The sequence below is a fragment of the Microcaecilia unicolor genome, chromosome 3, assembly GCF_901765095.1.
Source record: "Microcaecilia unicolor chromosome 3, aMicUni1.1, whole genome shotgun sequence".
Classification (NCBI taxonomy): domain Eukaryota; kingdom Metazoa; phylum Chordata; class Amphibia; order Gymnophiona; family Siphonopidae; genus Microcaecilia; species Microcaecilia unicolor.
Genome location: NC_044033.1, coordinates 165,997,393 through 166,023,087, shown reverse-complemented (window position 1 = coordinate 166,023,087; position 25,695 = coordinate 165,997,393). Strand labels below are relative to the sequence as shown.

Here is a 25,695-nt window from a genome sequence, read left to right as displayed (position 1 = left end):
CAATCGCAAGTATCATCTTCAGCTAGAGGACTAACAGGAAATCTCTTCTGAAACTTAACTTCAGTCATTGACTAGCAGTATCAATGTTATTTTCCCCCTCCCCAAGATTGAGGTGGCATGCCTAATATTTGCCAGGCCCCTTAGACATGTGTGTTTTTGTTCTAATCTTGTTGGGCAGACTGGATGGACTGTACAGGTCTTTTTCTGCCGTCACTTACTATGTTATGTTACTATGTTCTGTGGCAGCACTTTGTGCTTCAGACTGAGAGACATGGTTGGATCTGCAATGCAAATTTTATTATATAGTAAGTATATTTAAGGTGCTCATTTTTAGAGCACATAGATTTACAAAGTTAAATAACCACCTATGTAACTTTGTAAATCTATGTGCTTTGAAAATGAGCCTCCATTTGTTACTCCATATGTTATGTAGAAATTTAATACTCTGAAAGGAAAAGCACTAAAAGAACTTTGATTTTCCAGAAACGAGCCAAGGGCCAGGTGTTATTGGACAAGGTGTGTGAACAGCTCAAATTGTTGGAAAAGGACTATTTTGGCCTGTCATTTTGTGATAATGCAGATGAGAAGGTAAGAACAGTCTTTTGCCATCTCTACGTTTTCTTTGAGAAATGAAGAGTTTTTGCAAAGAACTAGTCTGGTTCCTATCTTAAGCCTGCACCTGGAAATGCCTCTGCTAAATGTTACTGCTTGAAGTCTCAGCTGGCATTTTGAAGAAGTGTACCAGTGGGCCGGCCAGAGAACAGCGGGCGTGGGCAGGAAGGAGTGGGGTTCTTTCCTGCTCCCGAAGAGGGCACTAGACCATCAGGGATATGAAGGGAGGGCCAGCCAGTCAGCCTTCACTGTGGATTTACTGGTACAGTTTAGAGGGGTGAGGGTAAAAAAAAAAATAGCCCTGTTGATATTCTCGTGGTACTACTGCAGTGTATTTGATTTTGTTAAAAAAAAAAAATATGTCTCGTCACCCAGTTGGCTAAATCACCAGGATTCTGTGCAAAAATTCTGAAGCCTACATCCCTGGAGAATTCTGCGCAAAGTCTGCACCGTGCAGTGGTTCAGAATTCCAGCAGGTGTAGAATATGCATGACTCCTCAGCTCCCTAGCTCAAGAAATAATGCCGCTTTTGGAGGAGGTGGGAATTGTGTATCTGAATAATCCTGTTGTCTGCAGAGAACTGTTGTTAGCCTACAACGTAGCAATTCAGGCATACTTTGTAAATACAAAACTTGAAAATCATTGCAGCTATCAATTGATTCAATCTGTCCTCTTTTTTTTTTTTTTTTTTTTCTGGAAAACAGTCTTCCAAGCTGAAAACTTCACTGTGATCTTAAATCTCATGTCTAATCTATGTTCTATAGAATGCTCAAATTGCTGCATATATAATCACTAATGGAGCAAAAAGACCTCAAATGTCCCAGCTTGGCAGCAAGTGAAACTATCTTCATGCCAGCTTTCACTGGACTTCTCATGTCTAAAAAAACACTCCAAATAATAATTTTTTTTATTTCAAACATTGTGATTCAGTTGTTCATACAATGTTGTATTTTCAGTTGTTCATTAAGTGTTGCATTTTCAAACATATAAAGCCCTTAGCTTGATTCTTATACCAATGGGCCCTCTCTGTTTCACTATTTAAGTTTCTTCAGGTGACTACGTTCTCACATCACCTATAAAATATACAGCAATCTTTTAGTGCCTTCAATGTAAATTTCCTATAGCAATCAAAAGATTATACAAACTTACTTGACTGTAGTCAATGCCAGAATTCAAACACTGTGCTTACTGGCTGCATGACGCCGACATTCACCCTTCACCCTAACTGGAAAGTGGAACTGAGCCATTTAAATAGCTTTCTGACTCTGTCATTTTATACTTTTAATGGATTTAAAATAGATTTTAACAAGGAAACATTGCAAATCAGTCTTATAAATCAACTCCAAACTGCTGGTTGCCCTAAAAAAAAATGCTGTCCATTCGATCTGCGAGTTTAATCCTTGCGGTTCCAAAGATTGTAAGGTGTGCAGCCAACATTGCTCACATTTCACCAAAGCTTTAATCTGATTCCCTCCTCAGACATTGAAGGGAAAACAGTCTGTAGCAAAGCACTGGAATGACTCAGAAAGGTGTTCCTTTTCCAAACAATGCACTACCAAAGGTGCTCCCTTTTTCTACATTTTAACACAAGAATGATGTTCTGTGATCAGTTGATGTAGACTTCTTATAGTTTTTCCTACATACAACTTTTGGCACTCATTTCAAAATGTATATCACAAAAGTTGATTGGCAATTCATGTTTTGTTTCAGCTTGAACACCCTACTGTCCACTGGATTTCTAAACTCACTAGTTTCAACTGTAATAGAGCACGTTTTACAATGACCACATCTCTCATGACGGATTTGAGTATTCATGGCCTCCTGTGATTTATATGATGATAAATTTGCTGGACTTAATATTTCTTTTAAATTCCAAGATCTTGAAAAACCTTCTCATACAGTCCGATCAAAAAATAGATCATGAGGCTGCATTATGATCCAGTTTTTGTTTTTTGGAGCCATATGGTAACCCCATGTCTGGTGTGGTTCTGAACAGATGAGCACAAATGGGTAACTTCTAAGCTCAGGGCTACTCAACTTGTTCATTGCTGAGGAGTGTTCCGGACAATAGAGGAATGGTAACTTAATGTCTAGGGCAGGCTCTTTTTGTCTTAGTATTTTTATTAAATTTCTAATACAGAACAATAAAACAAACAGCATTGATAAAGTTTAGCATAACTTCTGGAGTACAGGATTATATGAGAAATAACTAGAAGACTGCTTAGTCTTTCTTTAGGTATGAGATAAGTGAAGACCTTTTTTTTTTATTATAAAAGGGAAGGCGCATCGATTTTTTTTAGCATAATGATTTTCATACTGATATGTTAAAAAGAGTAAATTCTACCATTCTTGGTAAGTAGCTTGGTTAAGGGATTTCCAATGCGAGAAAACTACTTTTAAGGCTTAAGTTAGCAGAATACTGACTAGTGAGCAATCATTGTCCTCTAAAGTATCACTAAAACATTGATCTGTTAGTATAACATATTTATATAGCATAGGACCAGAGAGATGAAATATATCTGCTAATGTGGACCAAACCATACCAAAATTTCTTTATGCATGTACATTCATAAATCAAATATCTAAAAGTGCCTTTCTCAAATTGACTTGACCAGCACAAGTTTGAGATAGAGGGGTCAATAAAATGTGATTTCAGAGGTGTTCTTAGAGATCTGTGTGAGAAAAAGTATATAGATGAAGATCTCGACCATTTAAACAAAGAGCTCCAAATCTTTTCCCAAGTTTTGTCATTAATGGTTTGTTGAATGTCTTCTTTCCAGCATTTACGTAAGCCTAAACATTTAACAGGGGCTTGTTTAAAATGTATTTATATACATAAGAGGCAACAAGACCAGAGATTTGGAATTTAACAGATAAATCAGTGATCTCAGGGGTGTGGGACAAAGTTTGGACATGTAATTTACCTTTTTTCAGAACAAAACTTAATTTTAAGCATTGGTAAAATTGAATCTGTTAAAGAAAATTCTGTTTTTGTGGTTGAGAAAGATTTCCATGTGTGATTAATGGGATTAATAAAAGCATTAAGATCCCATATGCCTATGTGTTGCCATTGAGACAAAGAGATTTGTTTTTTATCAATTAGGATCTTAGGGTTATTCCATATAGACATGTATGGAATCCATTGAGGAGCAGGTGGGGGGAAGAGGGGTTGGTGGTTGGGAGGCGAGGATAGTAGATGGCAGACTTATACGGTCTGTACCAGAGCCAATGATGGGAGGCGGGTCTGGTGGTTGGGAGGCAGGGAATACTGCTGGGCAGATTATACGGTCTGAGATGGAGATGGGAGGCGGGACCGGTGGTTGGGAGGCGGGGAATACCGCTGGGCAGACTTATACTGTCTGTGCCCTGAAATAAAATAAAACAGGTACAAATCAAGGTAAGGTACAAATCAAGGGCAGACTTAAACGGTCTATGCCCTGAAAAAGACAGGTACAAATCAAGGGCAGACTTATACGGTCTGTGATGGAGGTGGGACTGGTGGTTGGGAGGCGGGGAATACTGCTGGGCAGATTTATACGGTCTGTGCCCTGAAAAGGACAGGTACAAATCAAGGTAAGGTATACACATATGAGTTTATCTTGTTGGGCAGACTAGATGGACCGTGCGGGTCTTTTTCTGCCGTCATCTATTATGTTACTATGTATGTGGTGGTAGACCATGGGATGGACAGTAATTTGTCAAAAGAGATTAATAGTTTGTTTGGTGTTAATAATGAGATTAGAGACAATGCCGTTAGGAAAATGCATACCCATTAAGTGGGAGTGTATTAGTGGATTTATAGTGAATTGCTCAAAGAGTAGCCATCTAGGCAGAGAGGTAGAGTTAAAGGGAGCAACCCGTTCTAGACCTTGACAGATAATAAAAGCCTTGTGATATAGCAGGAGATCAGGGAAGTTCCTCCACCATGTAATTTAGGTAATTTGAATTTACCTAAGGAGATCCTAGGAGCTTTGGAGTTCCCTAGAAAGTTGGACAGTAACTTTTCCAATCTCTTATAGAAGGAGTGAGGAAAGAGTAGGGGAATCATTCTTAGGGTATATGTAATTTTAGGAACTACCATCATTTTAATGGTGTCTAGCCTACCCCCACCATGATAAATTTAATGGATACCATGATTAGAGGGATTCCTCTACCTTGTCTACAATTTTGTCAATATTGAATTTAATAGTGATGAGAAGATCTCTATTAAAAACACCCAAATATTTAATAGAGGAGACAATCCATTTGAGAGGATAACCAGGGATGGTAAAGGGGATACAAGTATCATTGAGCGGCATTAGTTTGGTTTTATCCCAGTTAATTTTATAACCTGAAAGCTCTGAGAAATTAGATATTAAGTAAATAAGTGCCTTCATAGATTTCTGAGGTTGGGTGAGGTAAAGCATTATATCATCAGCATACACTGAAAGCTTAAACTCATTCCTGACCCAAGGTGACAACAGTAATATTGGTGTTTTGTCAGATAGCAGCCAACAGTGGCTCAAGAGCCAGATTAAATAGGAGAGGTGATATAGGAGAGGTGATATCCTTGTCTGGTGCCTCTGTGTAATAGGGTTCAGAGAGTTCACCGTTGGCTGCAATCTAAGCAGAAGGGAGAAAATACAATAAGTGTAAAGAATACAATAAGTGTAACATCTGAAGGAAGAGTTTAAGAAAACCATACTGATCAAGAATGCCAAATAAATATTTCCACTCCACCCGGTCAAACGCCTTCTCTGAGTCTAAGGAAACAGATAATATAGGATAATTCTTAGACTGGGCAAAGTGGATAAGGTGACACAGTAATCTAGTATTATCAGTACTATATCTTGAGTTTATGAAGCCAGCCTGATCACTATGTATGAGCGAATGAATGATGTTCTCCAACCTGCAACACAAAAGTTTTGTATAAATTTTATAGTCTGAGTTCGGCAATGAGATTTGTCTATAGTTTTGCACCAATTTACAATCTTTATTTGGTTTGGGGAGAACTATAATGTTAGCATCCAGAAAATGACCTGGGGAGGATGATTAGCATGTACCAGCCATCCACAATTTGGGGGGGGGGGGGGGGGGATAAAAGAAACCAGGGCTACATGCATATGAGAGAGTCCATTTTTTTTTTATTTACTTACCAAATACAGATACAATTAATAGTTTCTCATGAGAGATCAGTACAGTTACATAAAATACTGTTCTGTTCCTGTTGCTTATATCGTTTGTTTCAATAATTTACATAACTTTTCTGCAAATTATCCTTCTCATAGATTATTATCTGGTTCTCACCATCTGCTTTCCGTAACATATTAAACCACATTCTCCTGTTGTTTATACTAGTTTCTTTCCCAAGCCTGCTTGCCCTTAAGGGTATCATAATAGATCATAAATTCTAGTCATGCAGGCTTATCAATCTCTGGCCTTTTGACCCTTTCCATAGTGCATAGTGCTCATAATTCTACATCTCCCCCCTTGAAGGCCTTTGAGAGTAAGGGCTTCTTGTGTTGAACCCCTGCTATAGTCCCATCTATCTCAGAGGGGAGCAATGAGTTCCTTTTCAAATATATGTTGAGCTTAGGGAGATTGTAGGTGTGAGTCACAATGTCAAAACTTTTTTTTTTTTTTTTTTTTTTGCAGGTATTGGGCTATGGGTAACAGGACAAGGTGGTTATAGTGAACTTTATATATGCATTGCCCCTCTTTAACCTTCTCCGGGCCTTATGTTACTTACAATGCCTCCCCATCTAAATAATCCTAGAGGAGGACAATAATACGGAAAAAAAAGATCACAGAAAATTTAAGCATAGTCTTCAACATTTTAAATCTCTCTGTTAATATGTAGTCTTTCATATAGAACATATTCATGTCCTATAGTTTCTTTCTTACTTAAAGGAGTTTCAATTAATTGTTGTGCTAAACTCCTAATACAGGGTATTACACAACAGCCAAGTAGTACAGATACAGCAGTAACGATTATCAAAGTGGTCAAACTAGATACTATGAAAATTTTCCATAGCATGGTGAACATTGTATAAGCAGTTAACATTAGCAGTGGATAAAACAGCTTGTGATGTAAGGAGATAATTCAGTAAGAAAAATAAAATCTTTAGAAAAGTCCATAATATGTAAACGATTAGAAATCAGGGTATTCAGAGTCACTTAAAATTTCATTGACTTGATGAATAGACAGTCTTGACATCAGAGAAATTTATAATTCAGTGTAGGTTCTGGTATTATGAAGCAGCAGTCTGTATACCATTGGAAGGCTCACACAGGCAGGCATCATGTTGCATCCAGAAGACTTCCACTTAGAGCATCTCATGGTTTCCAACAAGTTAAATAGTCCATATAATAGTTGTCCAATTCATTAGTAACATTGTTCTCAAATTTCATTCTTTGCACAGTTCAAGGTGTATGTAGGATATAATAAAAATTAATGGCGATACTGGTCTGATCAAAAAAGGATGTCAGAAATCATATACATGTCCCTGTACAAACATTTCTACTTAGATTCAGTTTACACATGCATATTTGCAGCTCTCATTACAAATAGACTTTCTCATTTATTAAAACATTTCTGTAACTTCCTGCATAAAATTTCCAGAATTGAAGGGAGAATGCTTATAAGTTCTGCACAATTGTAGTATTCCATAAAATTCAAGACGTAATTTTTAAATCTTTATCATTGGGCTATTACAAACAAGCTTCTTAAAAGCATTAGATAGGCACAGTACATTTATGGAAAATAGGGAAAAATAAAAATTACATCAGTATCCAATTATTAACAGTAGAAACTAGGGAAAATAAAATTCTTTATTTGTAGTAAGAAAACTATTTCATAGCTTGCATAAAGAAGATTAGGGCATCAAGTAGTTAGGAGCACAATTTCTCCATTTATACTAAACAAAGGTCAAAAAATACAGAAAAAGAAAGGGGGAAAATAGTTTAACCTAACAGCTGTTTACAATTACCATCAAAAATTGTATATATGTTATTTTGAAGCATCCCTCTTGTTTCTTTAATAATATGGTGAAAGAGAAGGTAATCTAAACAAATTGGGGCAAACTAGGCAATCGCCCAGAAAGACAGTATCTCCATTCTGGGGCAGTACAAAACTTCTTTCAAGGTACACAAAATATCTTAACTTCTTAATCTAAACATTCATCTAAATTCACTTTTCCTGTGGGGTAATTCCTCTGGAATCTCAGTTACCTGAGGTAAAGTGACACAGATATTAACGAACTAAACACATTAAGTAAAACAGGGTACAAATGTTACCTTGCATTATTAGCAAAACAAAAGTTTCAGCAGGACTGCCGCAAATCCTGTGTTGATGAATCTCACCCGCAAAGCACAGCTTATTGCCCAGGGATGCCAGGGAGGAACAAAACGCAAACACATGGGAACAACAAAACTGCATCACAAAGCTCAAAGTGTAAAAGTACATAGCATGTGGACACAACGGGAAAAATACAGACAGGAACCTTTCAGTAAATCTCACAGTTAATGTAAAATTTATCAAAAAATGTGGATGTCAAATTTTGAATCCAATGCAAAAATCAGATTTAAAAAAGGAAAAAATCCTAATGAGGCAGACAAAAGCTGTGTCCTTGACTGACATTTACAAAGATTCACTTAGATGAGGCAAAGATATCTTTCAAATAAAAGTTATCTTTAAGGAAAAGTTTATTCTTAAAGAAAAAGAAACCCTAATTCTGTACACTTTAACTAATGCATAAATGTAAGTAGTTAACAGGACTAGGTCTCTTATTTACAATGCTACCATCCCCCCTTCTGTCTGGCATTTCCTGGGAAAGGCAAGACAGAGATGTTTAGGCTTGTAAACACCCACCGTCCAATGAGTGAGTCCAAAATATAGGGTCTGGGAGAATCAGCTAACATTGACATTGCTACATCAGTACCATCAGTGAGACCAGTGGTAATTGCAGTTATTTCTTTAGCTAACTCATCAGGCATATGATTACCATTAATTTCAAATAAAAACAAGGGCTATACATAAATATTCCTATGGCGTTCTTGTAACGCTTCAAACACTCTATTCTACAAAGTGATGTGACTCTAGAGATCCCCAGTAGAAGAAAGCATACCTCTCTGATTCCATTTCTATATGTGTGAATGTAATGTATGTAAGGGATAACATAAGGACAGACGAACAAATGAAAGACAATTAAAAGGTTGTAAATTAGGTCATGAATTAAATATATCCCTAGTTACAGTGCTTTAGAGCTATGAAATGAAACATTTTAAAAAAACAAGGATGTAGAGACATATCCTGTGGCTACGAAGAATCTCCTCTAGCAATCCTGTGCTCCTTCTTTTTGTTTTTTGTATAAAGCACTGTAGCATTAGTAATCCGAGCAGAAAGAGAAAGCATGGTTAGGAACAAAGAAAATTCAAAGAATGAGATTTGAACAGAATTCAAGTTACATAAAAATAGTTTTAGCAAGAGTTATTACAGCAAATATCAAACAGTTATTCTGAGTTGGCTCTGGATAACTTTAATTCTTTTTTGTAATTTCATGGGGAAAAATTGGGCTTTTGGACAGAGCTGATCAGACTCTTTTTTTTTTTTTTTTTTTTTAACTTGTCTTACATATACAGGCATAGGAGCTAATTTTTCTCCGAGGACAAGCAGGCTGCTTGTTCTCACATGTGAGTCGACGTCCGCATCGGCCAGGGAACCAGCATTTTTGCAAGTAAAATATTTAAAAAATATTGCTAGAGTCTTCTGGCGTGCGTGCACCGACTGATTTCCCGCCCGTCGCGTGAGCTCAGTTTAATCAAAAAGCAAATAATAAACAACAACTCCAAAGGGGAGGTGGGCGGGTTTCTGAGAATAATCAGCCTGCCTTCCTCTGAGAATACCTGCTACAGGTATGTATCTTCGCTTTCTCCGAGGACAAGCAGGCTGCTCGTTCTCACATGTGGGGTATCCCTAGCAACCAGGCTCACTCAAAACAATGAACATTGGTCAACTGGGCCTCACAACGGCGAGGACATAACATAGATTGACCTGAAACCATAAACCAGTTGACCAATGTTCATTGTTTTGAGTGAGCCTGGTTGCTAGGGATACCCCACATGTGAGAACAAGCAGTCTGCTTGTCCTCGGAGAAAGCAAAGATACTTACCTGTAGCAGATATTCTCAGAGGACAGCAGGCTGATTGTTCTCACAAACCCGCCCACCTCCCCTTTGGAGTCGTTACTAGTTTGTTCTATGCTTTTTGATTTAACTAGGGGGCACGCTCGCGCGACGTGTGGGAAGTCATCCGCGCATGCGCGGTGTGCGTGATTCACGCGCCAGAAGACTCTAGGCAAAAAACTTTATTTTTGCTTCAGAATTTGTTCCGTTTCCTAGGCCGACGCGGACGTTGACCCACATGTGAGAACAATCAGCCTGCTGTCCTAGGAGAATTCCTGCTACAGGTAAGTATCTTCGCTCCTTCCATAGACATCAATAACTGAATATCATCTATGCATGTGTAAAAAAAAAAAAAAAAAAGCATCTGGTTTTCTAATTATTTCTTTCAAATGATACAGATAAATATTAAGTAGTGCGGGTAAGGGGCCCTTGAGGGACACTCCATAATCTATTGATAATACTTTGATCATTCTCCATTACTTTATCTACTGTAACTCCCCTGCCCCCCCACCCCACAAAAAGAAATAATACTTAACTGCATACACCTTTCTCTAAGTAGCTTGTGATCTAAGTCAAATGCTGTGGTTAGGCTTGATGTTATCGAAATAATAGAAGCGTCCCCTTATCCAGCAAAAAATGTATTTGCACTGCCCTTCGATCCCAGTATTTACAGGCTCATTTCCTTAGTCTTCCTGCAATCAATCACACTCCACATCTGTGCTCCAGCGTTATCCCCTCATATGGACCCTAAACATCCTAAATCCTCCTTGCATTTATATATAGGCCTCACTCCCAAATGCTGCTGCCCTTCACTTAGCAGATATTCAGAAATTGGGAAAGAAGAGAGAGGTTCTGTTGATGGGAGAAATCAGATTGAAATCTTTCAATCTGCCAGATGTAGATTGGAAGGTTCCGTCTGCGGAATCAGAAAGAAGTAGAGAGATAGTGGTTGCTTTTCAAAGTGCTCTGCTCAGACAAATGGTGACGGAACCCACGAGGGAGGGAGTGACGCTGGATCTGGTGCTCACAAATGGGGATAGTGTATCAAATGTCCGAGTGGGTGCCCACCTGGGTGGCAGTGACCATCAAACGGTTTGGTTCGATATGACAGCTGAAGTGGAGGGCGGCCACTCAAAACTCAGTCTTAGATTTCAAGCATGCTGATTTTAGTAAAATGGGGGAATACCTGAGGAAGGAACTGATGGCTGGGAGAACGAACAAGAAGTGGAAGGACAGTGGTCCAGGCTGAAAGAAGCTATAAATAGAGCCACAAGCATTTATGTAAGGAGAGTAAATAAAAGCAAGAGAAAAAGGAAACCGATATGGTTCTCCAAGCAAGTGGCCGAGAAAATAAAGGCTAAAGAGTTGGCGTTCCTGAAATACACAAAAACTCAAGAAGCCGAACACTGAGAGGAATACCGAAGGAAACTGAAAGAAGCCAAGAGAGAGATATATCTGGTGAAAGCGGAAGAAAAAATGGCTAGAAATGTAAGGAGGGATGACAAAACTTTCTTCAGGTATATTAGTGAAAGGAGAAAGACAAATAAGGGAATTGTGAGACTGAAAGATGCTGCGAACTGCTATGTAGATAATGATGAAGAAAAAGCAAATTTGCTAAATACATACTTTTGTTCTGTTTTCACAGAAGAAAATCCTGGAGAAGGACCGCGATGGACTGGCTAAAGTACAAATGAAAATGGAGTAGATATAGCACCGTTCACGGAAGAGAGTGCGTATAAACAACTTGAAAAGCTAAAAGTGGACAAAGCCATGGGACCGGACGGGATCCACCCCAGGATATTAAAGGAGCTCAGAGAGGTTCTGGTGGGTCCTCTTAAAGATTTGTTTAATAAATCATTGGAAACGGGAGAGGTTCCATGGGATTGCAGAACGGCGGATGTGGTCGCTCTTCACAAAAATGATGATAGGGAAGAAGCTGGAAACTACAGGCCGGTAAGCCTCACTTCAATTATTGGAAAAGTAATGGAAGCGATGCTGAAGGAAAGGATAGTGAATTTCCTGGAAGCCAATAAGTTGCGAGATCCGAGACTACCAAAGGTAAATCGTGCCAAACGAACCTCATTGAATTCATTGACTGGGTGACTGGAGAATTAAATCAGGGATGTGCTATAGACGTAATCTACTTAGATTTTAGCAAAGCTTTTGACACGGTTCCCCACAGGAGTCTCTTGAACAAACTGGACGGGCTGAAGATAGGATCCGAAGTGGTGAACTGGTTGACAGACAGACGCCAGAGGGTGGTGGTAAATGGAATTCGTTTGGAGGAGTGAAAGGTGAGTAGTGGAGCGCCTCAGGGATCGGTGCTGGGACCAATTCTGTTCAATATATTTGTGAGTGAGATTGCTGAAGGGTAAGTAGGTAAAGTTTGCCTTTTTGTGGATGATACTAAGATTTGTAACAGAGTGGACACCCAGGAGGGAGTGGAAAACATGAAAAAGGATCTGCGGAAGCTAGAAGAATGGTCTAAGGTTTGGCAATTAAAATTCAATGCGAAGAAATGCAAAGTGATGCACTTAGGGAGTAGAAATCCACAGGAGACGTATGTGTTAGGCGGTGAGAGTCTGCTAGGTACCGACTGGGAGAGGGATCTTGGGGTGATATTATCTGAGGATCTGAAGGCGACGAAACAGTGTGATAAGGCGGTGGCCGTAAGTAGAAGGTTGCTAGGCTGTAAAGAGAGGGGAGTGACCAGCAGAAGAAAAGAGGTTTTAATGCCCCTGTATAAGTCGTCGGTGAGGCCCCACCTGGAGTATTGTGTTCAGTTCTGGAGGCCGTACCTTGCTAAGGATGTAAAAAGAATTGAAGCGGTGCAAAGAAAAGCTACGAGAATGGTATGGGATTTGCGTTACAAGACGTATGAGAAGAGACTTGCTGACCTGAACATGTATACCCTGGAGGAAAGGAGAAACAGGGGTGATATGATACAGACATTAAAATATCTGAAAGGTATTAATCCGCAAACGAACCTTTTCCGGAGATGGGAAGGCGGTAGAACTAGAGGGCATGATATGAGATTGAAGGGGGGCAGACTCAAGAAAAATGTCAGAAAGTATTTTTTCACGGAGAGAGTGGTGGATGCTTGGAATGCCCTCCCGCGGGAGGTGGTGGAGATGAAAACGGTAACGGAATTCAAACATGCATGAGATAAACATAAAGGAATCCTGTTCCGAGGGAATGGATCCTCAGAAGCTTAGCTGAGATTGGGTGGCGGGAGCCGGTGGTGGGAGGCAGAGCTGGTGGTTGGGAGGCGGGAATAGTGCTGGGCAGACTTATACGATTTGTGCCAGAGCCGGTGGTTGGGAGGCAGGGATAGTGCTGGGCAGACTTATACAGTCTGTGCCCTGAAAATGACAGATACAAATCAAGGTAAGGTATACACAAAAAGTAGCACATATGAGTTTATCTTGTTGGGCAGACTGGATGGACCATGTAGGTCTTTTTCTGCCGTCATCTACTATGTTACTATGTTATGTTACCCCTATATAATGTAGAGGAATGGAGGGAAAATAACAAAACATAAAATTCACTCTGTTGGAAATTGCATTATTAGCTCTTTTCCTTTTCCTATTGAAAATTTTGAAGTAAAGTTTATTGATTTGAAGAAACTGTTTAAAATATTTTAAAAAGCTGGTAATCTCAGGAGGTTTTTTTTTTTTTTAAATTCCTGTGATGTGACTGAATACGTGGTTTAGTTTTTCGCTTGCATGAACTCTGAGGCTTTTTCCTCCAACGAGTTACTAAAATGTTGAGTATAAGGGAGTTAATAATGTAGCTTCTAATGGAATAAGTTTTTTTTTTTGTTTGTTTTTTTTGTTTCATCTTAACACATATCCAACATTCCCACTTTCCCACCCCACATCTGTAGACCTTCTTTGCACAATACCACATTCGCACACCCCATCCAATTAAAAACTTATTTGCAGTCTGCAAAACTTGCCTTTGTCCTATACTTATAGCATGTACTTTTTAACTTGTTTCTTTTTCATCTCAAAATATAATTATAATCTGATAAATCCTTGTAGATGATGTGCAATTATACTTCCTGTTAATGCGATAAATTTCCTTCAAGTATGAGCATGCCAGAAGCCTTATGCAGTTTGGGAACCCTAGACTCCTTAGCATGACATACTGGCTTAAGAGCTTTCAAACTAGAGATAAAGTTCCAGTGGTTAAAAATCTTTTTTATTCCAGAGTCTAGTAGGACTCTGGAATAAATTAGACTTAATTTTACAATTTTAAATATTACTGATTATTACTTTTGAAATACTGCTGTATACATTGAAAGTACGGACTTCTTTAATTATAGGTTGTTTACTTTTAGTCCAAAGTTATTTTTCTTCTATTTTACATTATTGTAGAATAAAATGGGGGCGTTTTTATGGCCACATGTTATCCTTTATGGGTTCATTTCCTCAAAAGAGTATGCTGTATATGCTCAAATATAAATATAAGTTGAGAAATTTAGACAGAAAAGTCTTGCAAAAAAAAACAAAAAACGGGCTGGTCTTATCTACAGGCAACACCTGAAGATGCTTAAAAAAAAAACCGTGTACCTTCTGTGCTCACCACCTGAGTTCTGCTCCAAAGGATGTCCTGTGCCCACCTTGCTGAAAAGGGACATTGAGTCAAAGGGGGCAGGATGAGTCAGAGGACACAATCTGGAGCAGAATTTGGGCAGTGTATGCTACAGTTCCAGTGCTGTGTAGAAGACTTGGGGAGGGGGAGAGGTCTGGAAACAACCAAAAGAGCAAGAAGCCATGCTAGGTTCGGGGGGAGGGGGGAGACGGCAGCAGATAGGGCATGCTAGATCTGGGTGATTGGGTGTGAGTGAGGCAGGGAAATTGACCTGTTGGCTGGGGGGGGGGGGGGGGGGGGGCAAATTTAGGTACTAAATGGTTGCCATATATACTTAAACATAGGTCACACCGATTTTGGCCATTTTTAGTCCAGAAATTGTCCTTGACTTACACATGAGATCAACTTAGTTGAGTATATACTGTACTTTGAATGCATTCATTGGATACCCTTTTAAAAACTTCAGGCATTTATTTGCTTTATAGACTGAATTACAATCCAGGCCAGCAGAGTGTAAAGCCTGTTTTACATGTAGAGAAGAGCCTTTATAAAATTAGGTGCATAAAACGTAGGCACATGTAAAGTGTGTGCCTACTTTTATGTAATCTGCATGCAGGTGTTCCCAGAAGCATAATTTGGGCAGGAGTGGCATTGAGATGTGAATGCATATTTTATAAAATACACATTTAGATGTCTAGTGTATTTGCAGATGTAACTTATCAGAGCAGGTGTAAAATAGTGTGAATGCTGCTGAGGCTAATTTTGGGACCCTTATTTAATAAAAGCACATAGGCATCTGTTAACTACAGATTTTACATAAGGATTTATCAGATATAACTTTATTAAGGCTGCACATTTAATGTGTTAATAATGTGATGAGCTCGTTAAATATTTAACGTGTTAAAATTTTTAACATACGTTAACGCTAGGTCTGCCTCCCTCATCCATGGCATACCTGGGCTGCAGAGACCGGCTGCTGGATCCTGGTCCGAGTTGGCTCTGCTGCTGTGCTGTTCCCAAGCAATGTGGGGAAGGTGGAGCCACACCTGTGACCTGGAAGTAACCGTGGAGGTCTGGGGTAAGCTTGGAGGGGTTCTAAGCAGCAGCATTGCTGGGGCCCAGAAGAGGTGGAATGTGATTATTCTCTCGTCCCTTATTCCAGCTCCTCTGGGCTCTCTGATATTGCCTTTCCCCCCCCCCATGGTTCTCTCTCTCTCAAAACATTTGCTCCTGATCCCTCCTCCCCCACCCTACCGTGGTCTGCATTCTGCTTTCTCTTTCTCCCTGCGGTCCCCATTCTCTCTTTCTCTCAAATCTTTTGCTCTTGAACCCTCCCCCCTCCTCCCTGTGGTCTGCATTCTCTCTTTCCTTCTACCTGCTCCTCTCAGCCCACTGACTTGTCTGCAGTGCTGAAGGCATGCTGCTGCTTTCAACCGCCTGAAGCCTCTGTAGCGTCCTGCCTCCTCTGACAGAACTTCCTGTTTCCTTGTGGGGCTCTACAGAGAGAGGCTTCATGCTGCTGAAAGAAGCAGCATGCCTTCAGTGCTACAGCGCTGAAGACAAGTTGGAGGGCATAGAGGAGCAGGTATAAGGAAAGAGAGAATGCAGACCACGGGGAGGAGGGGGGAGAATTCAAGAGCAAAAGATTTGAGAGAGAGAGAGAGAGAGAATGGGGACCGCAGGGAGAGGGGGGAGGGTTCAGAAGCACAGTAAGAGTTGAGAGAAAGAAGGAGAATGGGGACCCTGGGGGAGGGGGAGGGAGGACATTTCAGAAGCATAGGAAGAGTTGTTGGGAGAAAGAGAGAATGGAGACTGCTGGGAAGGTTCAGAAGCACAGGAGGAGTTGTTGGGAGAAAGATGGAGAATGGGGAACACGGTTGGGGGGGGGGTTTAGAAGCACAGGAAGAGTTGGTGGGAGAAAGAGAGAATGGGGATCATGTGGGGGGGGGGAGGGTTCAGAAGCACAGGAAGATTTGCTGGGGGAGAGAGAGAAAGAGATGTTTAGAGGGACAGATGCTGGAGATAGGTGATGGATAAAACAAGGGAGATGGTGATCGTGGTGTGGAGGGAAGAGACAGTGCCCGTGGAGGAGAGGTAGACACAGTGCCCATGGAGGGGAAGGGAAGAGAAGGGATGGTGCCCGTGGAGGGAAAAGGAAGGGGAGAGAAGGGATGGTGCCCGTGGAGGGAAAAGGAAGGGGAGAGACAGAAGGAGATGGTTCCTGTGGAGGGGAAGGGAAGGGGAGAGAGAGACAGAAGGAGACTGTGCCCATGGAGAGGAACAGAAAGGAAGGGAAGAGAGAGAGGAGGAAATTTTGCCCATGGAGAGGAAGGGGAAGGGGGAGAGAGGAGAAGAGAGAACAGAGGAGACGGTGCCCAGGAAAGGGAAGAGAGAACGGAGGAGATGGTGCCCATGAATGGAAGAAATGGAAACTAGACAGAATTCAAAAGGAGGAAAAAATGGGTGAATGTGAAAGATAGATATAAGGTAGGATGAGAAAGGAGGAGAAAAAAAGAAATAGTGAATACTAGACAGGAGACCCTAGAAGCAGAGTTCAGAGCACAGGGAAGCAGAACCAGAGATAGAGAACAAGATTGAAAAGATAAATTCATCGGACAACAACGGTAAGATAAATTATTATTATTAATTTACCGCTTTTTTGAATGACTTCACTCAAGGTGGTGTACAGCAAGAATAAGTCAAACAAAAGCAATAGACAATTACAACAGTAAAAATATTCAAACAATACAAAGTATGGCATAGTATACTACTTACAATGTCAACACAATAAAACATTTTAATAGACAACATAGGCAGGGTGTAATCAAAGTTGGAACATACAGATGATTTTATTTTTATTTTAGTAATTGAAATATATCAGTTTTGAGAATTTACATCTATCTATATATTGCACTGTACAGGAGGAAATGTGAGGGGGCTGCTTTATCCGATCAATCGTGCAATTAAGAATTTTAATTGCGACCAATTGGGCCCTTAAAAAAATTTAATCACAATTGTGCGCTTAAACATTTTAAGCGATGGACAGCCCTAAACTTTATATTTTGAAATGAAAAAGAAACAGGTTGAAAAGTGTATTGTCTTTGCATAGGAAGAAGGCATGTTATGCAGACTCATTTTTTGGACTTATAAAGTTCCCTGTTCTAATATTACTCCCTCTACTTACTGTGTACATAGCAAATTACCGGGGCCTTTTACTAAAGGTTAGCTCAAGCAATCTGCAGCAGGTCCTATTTTATTCCTATGGACCCTGCTGCAGATAACTCGAGCTAATCTTTGGTAAAAGACCTCCTACATTACTTAGATCATGCCAGTTAAATGGTTGATTATTAATAATTTGTTTTTTCTTTAAAGTGACCTTCAAAAATGGCTTTTCTACATCCCTTCTAGATCACCTCTAGCAATTATCTGTAATTACACTCGCTGAATTTGTTTTGACCATAGTTTCTTTGACCTGTTAGATTTGCTTCCTTAACAAACAAAAAAAAAAAGTGCTTGTGCTTGAGAAGGCTACATCTAAAAAAACAGAAATTTTTCTGTGCAAATTATAATTAATAGCAATGTAAAATCAGTAGATATTCTAGGAATCTTTAGAGCTGTTGGCTTCATTCTTTTTATTCTTTGATACTTACTGAGTCTGAAAAATTAATTGTTCTCGCTTGGCACCAGCTCTCCCTGATTCAGTTTTTCCTGCCTTGGCTCTTGCCTCCACAGATCAAAATGCCACAAATCTGACCTCCAGCCCAGGCAATGTTAAATGCTGAATGATGTGTTTTTCTCATTCTGGTGTGCTCATCAGAGCCGTCCATTTATGAGCCAACTGTTGTACTGAATTGCAGCTGTGGGGTGTGGTTGAATGCCAGGCACTCTTCTGTTGTGTAGATTTCGAGCTGTTATCTAACATAGCACCAGAGGTACCATTAGAGGGGATCCCAATGACCTTTCATATCCATGTTCTTATGCAGCTGGGAGATGCAGCCCAACTTAAAACAAGACAGACTGGGTCAATAGCTTCATTCTAATTAACTGAAAGGAAAACTATTGTACATATTTTCATTTTTTTTAATAGTGTTCTTTTCAAACATCTTTAAAAATGTCTCTTGGCAAAAGCTAAAAGGATGTCTGAAATAGTGAAATCCTCTATCATTTGAACATTTCTGTTGCGTCAACATACATTTCATTAAGGGGGGTGGGACTTGATGTACCGCTTTTCTATGGTTACAATCAAAACGGTTTACATATTATATACAGGTACTTATTTTGTACCTGGGTCAATAGAGAGGTACGTGACTTCCCAGAGTCACAAGGAGCTGCATTGGGAATTGAACCCAGTTCCCCAGGATCAAAGTCCGCTGCACTAACCACTAGGCATATTAGAGAAATTTGCATGCACAGTAATTTTTTCTGCCAGTACCCAGTTTAGATTTTTTGATAATGCAAGTTATAATTTTTGGAAATAAATAAACATGATCTCATTATTCTGTCAAGAATTCAGATTTCACTGAGTAAATGCTGTCCATTATAGCAGTTTTGCTTTCAGTGAATATTATGGATAATGCACCATAAGTCTCCACAAACACTTAACCGAATCTTATCCAACATTTAAGATGTAAGAGATCTACCTGTACCAGAAATGGTTTTCATGGGTGACGATGCAGAAGAACTGAAAGAAATCTCGGTGAACCTGGAAGACATACTGAGCCAAATCGACAAATTAAAAGTAGTAAATTACCTGGACCGGTTGGTATGCACATGAAGGTACTGAAAGAACTGAAACATGACATTTCTGATCTGCTGTTAGTGATCTGTAACTTGTCATTAAAATTGTCCATAGTACCTGAAGATTGGAGGGTGGCCAATGTAACGCTGTTTTTTAAAAAGGATTCCAGGGGTGGTCCTGGAAATTACAGACCGGTAAGCCTGACTTCAGTGCTGGGCAAAATAGTGGGAACTATTATAAAGTATAAAACTACTGAACACGTAGACAAACATAGTTTAATGGGACAGAGCCAGCATGGATTCTGCCAAGGGGAGTCATGCCTCACCAATTTGCTTTATTTCTCTAAAGGTGTGAATAAATATGTAGATAAAGGTGGGCCAGTTGATGTAGTGTATGTTGATTTTCAAAAAGCTTTTGACAACATAGTAACCTAATAGATGACAGCAGATTTGGCTCAGTTTCAAGCTCATTTTCGAAAGAGGACGCCCATCTTTCGACACAAATCGGAAAATGGGCGTCCTTCTCACTTGGTCGCCCAAATCGTCATAATCGAAAACCAATTTTGGGCATCCCTAACTGCTTTCCGTCGTGGGGACGACCAAAGTTCACGGGGGCGTGCCTAACACATGGACGTCCTCGACCCATGATGGAAAAAAAAGGTGTCCCTGACGAGCACTTGGACAAATTTACCTGGTCCTGTTTTTCTTACTACCAAGCCACAAAAAGGTGCCCGAACTGACCAGATGACCACTGGAGAGAATTAGGGATCACTTCCCCTTATTCCCCCAGTGGTCACTAACCCCCTCCCACCCTCAAAAAAAATCTTAAAAAATATTTTATGCCAGCCTCAAATGTCATACATGAGTCCATCACAGCAGTATGCAGGTCCCTGGAGCAGTTTTAGTGGGTGCAGTGCACTTCAAGCAGGCGGACCCAGGCCCATCCCCCTCCCCCCTACCTGTTACACTTGTGGTGGTAAATTTGAGCCCTCCAGAACCCACCACAAACCCACTGTACCCACATCTAGGTGCCCCCCCTTCACCCATAAGGGCTGTGGTAGTGGTGTACAGTTGTGGGTTTTGGGGGGCTCAGCACACTAAGGGAGCTGTGCACCTGGGAGCAATTTCTGAAGTCCACTGCAGTGCCCCCTAGGGTGCCCGGTTGGTGTCCTGGCATGTGAGGGGAACCAGTGCACTACGAATGCTGGCTCCTCCCATGACCAAAGGGCTTGCATTTGGTCCTTTCTGAGATGGGTGTCCTTGGTTTCCATTATCACAGAAAATCAGAAACGACCAAGTCTAGGGACAACCATCTCTAAAGACGACCTAAATGTCAAGATTTGGGTGTCCACGACCGTATTTTCGAAACGAAAGATGGACGTCCATCTTGTTTCGATAATACAGGTTTCCCCTCCCCTCCACCGGGACGTTTTACGAGGACGTCCTGAGCAAAACTTGGGCATCCCTTTCGATTATGGCCCTCCACGTCTTCCAGATTCACTGAGATTATTTAATCTAGTGGGCAATCTTAGAAATACTGATGATTTAAGATTAGGAAATATTAGTGGTACACAACACAGATATGTTACATTGTTTTTTCAGGGACAAGGTTGTTAAAGTTTGACAACAGCTACCTACTACTATACTTAGATAACAAGCTGTATCAGATAGGTTAGATAACATTTCAGCTGATTGTATCTGGAATAACTTTCAAGCTCTGGAGGTAGAGCAGGTTAGACAATTGTTAAATAGGTTTGTAAAATCAAATTGCTGTCTTGATTCCTGTCCAGCGTACTTATTAAAATCGGCCAGTGACACTTTTCTTTCTGTCTTGACGAATTGGGTTAATGATTGTTTACTAAGTGGAAATTTTCCATAAAGATGGGGAAATATTCTAGTGGAGATATACATGCAGTTAGTAATTATCACCCTATTGCTTTGATCCCAAAATTTATTAAATTAATGGAGGGATTTGTGTCTAAAATCTAGATGAGTATTTAGATGATAAGAATATTTGCATCCCACTCTATCTGGCTTTCGAAAAAACTGTGGTACCGAAACAATGACTAGTTATATCATTGCCCAGAGTGAAATGTTGCTCAGTCGTGGTTACAATGCTATTCTAGTTCAATTTGACTTTTCGGCTGTGTTTGACCTGGTTGACCATGATATTCTGCTGTCCAGGTTGAGCGACATAGGAATGGGTAAGAAGGTTTTGAATTGGTTCAGAGGGTTTTTAACAGCTCATTGTTATAAAATGCAAAAAGCTGGTAATCTTTCTAGGGATTGGATCCCTGATTGCGGGGTCCCTCAGTGGTCTCCACTGTCTCCTTCATTGTTTAATGTGCTGCCCTGTGTTCATTTATGCTTGCTTTTGTTCTGTCATTAATAAAAATTGTTGGACCTTAGAAGAGGTAAATAAACTGTAGTCAGTGCATCTCACTTGTATCTTACATCTTGGACATTTTAAACTTTTGCCCAAAGCATCAGTGTAATTACCCTGATATTTTTTTTTTTTTTGTCCATCCTTCAGGTTTAAAGGCTTCCATGTTAGTGTATTCTGGGCTATGAAAAGTATTTTGAGTCTTGATGTGATGGGCAAAGATTCTCCATTCAGGCTTCCATTCCTTTCATTTAGCTTTAGGTTTTTTTGTAGTTCTTAGTGGCTTTAGTGAGAGTTGAGTATGAGGGCACCTCTTTGTGTCTCTCCCTGATTTGATCCTACACCTTCGTATTCAGGTTTTTGTTCTTTCCCGATTAGGACTTTGACTTCCTCTGGCAAGTGTCCAGGCCTGTGCCCTTGAACTACTTAGGTGAGCGTCCTTTGGACAACCTTCTCAGTGGTGTGCTGCTAAATGTTTAACAGGCTGTTTCCCCGGTCCCCCTCTGCCCCCCCCCCCCCCCCCCCAAAATTGCAAAGCTGGCTATAGCCGGGGAGAGAGCCTGGGGGGGGGGGGGGGGCAAAGCATTACTCCAGGAAAAAAAAAATTAAATGATCCCAGGTTCCAATCTAATTCATGTTTAATCTGCGATAAAATGCTATAAATAAGTAAATAAATATAAACTTTTAATGTTGAGCACCTGGTTCTCAAAGTGAACATATTCCAAGCACTATAATGAAAATAAAATGTTTCTTTTTTCTACCTTTGTTGTCTGGTGACTGTTTTTTTCTGATCATGCTGGCCAGTATCCGAATCTGCTGCTATCTGTCCTCTTAACTCTGTTTCCAGGGCTTCCTTTCCATTTATTTATTTCCTTTCCTCCTTTCTTCTTCATTTCTGGTCCTTAGCTTCTGCCTATTTTCTTCATCCATGTGCAGTTTTTCTCCTCTTTCTTTTCCCTCATCTCATCTCCTTCCTCACTCTTTCCTCCCCTCCATCCATGTCCAGCATTTCTTCTCTCTCCCCTCCTCTTCATCCACCCATGTCCAATGACCCTTCTTTCCCCCTGCCCTGCATGCACCCAGCGACCCTCCTCTCCCCTGCCCTGCATGCACCTATGCCCAGCAACCCTCCTCTGCCCTGCATGCACCCATACCCAGTGACCCCCTTTCCCCTGCCCTCCATCCACCCATGTCCAGCAGTGACCCTCCTCTCCCCTGCCCTGCATGCACCCAGCCATACTCAGTGACCCTCCTTTCCCCGCCATCCACAAATGCCCAGCGACTCCCTTCTCTCCCCTGCCACCCCCTCCCGAGTTGTTGGCGAATTCTCCTCCCCTGCTCCCTCCCAATCCGCTCCCTCCCCCGATCTGATTCGATCCCTCCCTCCCGATCCCTCACGTCACCGACCTGACCTGACCTGACTTTTCGAATTCTTCGGGGCAGGCAGTCTTGCCTGCCCGCTTCCAGAACTGACTCTCCCCAGTGGCGCTGCCGGTCCGTGCTTCAAAATGGCCGCCAAGACTTCAGCAGAAGTCTCGCGAGGCTGCCTCTGGAAGTCTCGGCGGCCATTTTTAAAGTGCGAACCGGCAGCGCCAGCGGGGGAGAGTCAGTTCTGGCAGCGGGCAGGCAAGACTGCCTGCCCCGAAGAATGCGAAGAGCCAGGTCGGGTCGGTGACGTGAGGGATCGGGAGGGAGGGACCGGATCGGGAAGGAGGGACCGGATCGGGAGGGAAGAGAAGAGCCGGCTCGCGCGTTTCAACAACCGGCTCGCAAGAGCCGAGCAAAGTTAACAACTGGCTCTTGCGAGCCGGCTCCAGCACACCACTAAACCTTCTTCTCAAGGTGGTGTTTCTGGTAACTGTCCCACTGGGCAAATCTCTTAGCTTCAGGCTCTTTCTTGCAGGATTCTTTCCTAGTTTAGCCAAGACAGAAGTTTCACTGTGGTTAGTGCCATCTTTTCAGCCGAAGGTAGTACTGGTTTGCATTTGAGTCAGGTAGTCACACTGCCTCCTTTCAGGAAACAGTTTGTGAAAAGGAGTTTCACATTTTTCACTGTCCAGTTGTATGCATCATGCTTACGTTGCTTGGTAGTGACCAGCGAGTTTGAGGTCAGACAGATTGTCTTGTTTGGAGGCATGAGGAAATGTGAGGCTGCATAGAAATTGATTATAACTTGCACAAGGAGTTGATCACTTTGGCTGAAGTATTCCAAAGATGGTTAGTCTGCCTATGCAGCTGAGGACTCAACCAGAAGTGAAGCAGTTTCATGGGCAGAAGGTCATAAGATACCTCCCTCAGATTTTAGAGCTTCTATGTGGTCAACTTTATTTTCTATTTTAAGTTTTATAGCTAGAGGGTTTTTTTATAATCTCTCTTTGGGGCTAGTAGACTTAGTGTTTGTCATGATACTACATGTATAGGGATTGCTTTGTTAGTCCCACTTTTCTGGAAATGGTCTGGATGATAAGAAAGGAAACATTTGGTCTTATCGGATCTATATTTTTCCCTTGATGCCATTAGACCAGCTGCATCCAATAAACAGGACCAAACCTCAATGTGCAGAGATTAAAAATCAATACCGTAAAAATATCCCAGCAACGAAACCACACACCACCTGTGACCGTTCTCAAAAACACACTTCTTAGAACATAACTCTGTATCAGAGGTTCCAGTTTTTCTAAGCTAAAAGGCTTTTGATACTTTCTACATATGATTGATATTTTCCATATAAGATTACAGTATATTAAAAAGTTTAAAATTTGGATCAGTGACAATTACAATGCATAAACAATTTTGTTGGGATGCACTATCTATGCTGTGACATCTGAAGATTTTTTTTTAAAGCTATAAAGTCACAAAAATATAATGATATAGAGTTATGTTCTGAGAAGTATTTTTTTTTTGTTTTTTTTAGAACGGTGACAAGTGGTGTGGTTTGGTTGCTGTGATATCCTTATGGTATTAGACTGGCAACAGCACTTCGCTTTCGTGGTCCTAGAAAGTCAGGTGACACTGGTTTCACTTGGCTGCCAGGGGATCCCAGTTGAAAGTGCATTGGTCCCCTTGAGGCAGGCTCTCAGTGTCACTATGAGCTTGTCCCCTTAATGGCCTTTGACCAGTGGTGTTGAAGATGATGAGCCATGATTTTATCCTGTAATTTACAAATCCAGTTTCAGTTGTCTTTAGAGGTAGGATGACATTAATGTTTCTGCCTGGTAATTTCTTCTGTTCTTTTTTTTTTATTGTATTTTGTTAATGATGTAAACCACTTTGAATGGTTTGTTCATAAAGGTGATATAAACGTGCACACTCAAACACCACCTCCTCTTGGGATGGTAGTCAGTCCCTTCTCCAGAAGAGGAACAGGATTTCTGCATCATCTATTTTGTAGTATCTCCTGGAAACTAGGATGGGTTCTGATTTATGTCGAGAGTCACCTTACCCCTATCCAGACTTTTGAGTACCTGGGGTCCTATTCAATATAATACCGTAATTAGTTTTTATCATGGAGGAGAAGATGCACAAGTTGCAGGTTCTAGAAGAGCAGATTGTGTGCACTGGAGGCCCCACAAGCATGGGACTACCTGCAGTAACTTGGTTCAATGGCAGTGATGCTGGAGGTGGTTTCTTGGGCTCACGTGAGACCTTTCCAAGCAGTGCCTCTTGTGCTGGGCCCCACAGTTGCAGGAATTTGAGACTCAACTGTTCCCTACCTTCTGCAGTTTGATGGAGCTTGGCTTGCTGGAACAATCTTTGTCATCTTCTCCAGGGAGTTCCACTGAATCCCTCTGAGTGGATGGTGGTGACCACTGACACCAGCCTTCTGGGCTGGTGGCACATTACTTAAACCGGGTGGTGCAGGTGTAGGGCAGAGCTAGCTACAGCATAGTGCCTTATGTGCACTATGAGAGGGAGAGGGGTAACAGTGTTTGTAATTGGTAGCTTATTTGTATGAATAAAACGCCTCTCATGTTAAACAAACATGAGTTCTGTGCTCTTGGAACTGACAAGCAAGAAAACAAACTGGTTATTATAAGTTAAGGCTGCTTATTTACAAGCAAGTTAAACTGACAAATGTGTAAACATTAGTAACTAAAATTATATGGAATTATAAGTGAATGCAAGATAAGAAATTGAAAGACAACTGTTCTTATCAGAAAATAGGTCACAGTGAATGCACATCAAACTCTGGATGAGGCCTGGAAT

General features: G+C 40.9%; 1 protein-coding gene across 9 annotated transcripts in view; it reads left to right on the top strand.

Annotated features, from left to right (window-relative positions):
* Positions 1-25,695, top strand: part of EPB41L2 (erythrocyte membrane protein band 4.1 like 2) — a 503,144-nt gene that overhangs the window by 173,165 nt on the left and 304,284 nt on the right. For all 9 annotated transcript variants that reach the window (XM_030196542.1, XM_030196541.1, XM_030196540.1 and 6 more), the window contains exon 4: positions 484-588. In XM_030196542.1, coding sequence (XP_030052402.1) covers positions 484-588 — 105 coding nt within the window. The remainder of the gene's footprint in view (positions 1-483; positions 589-25,695) is intronic.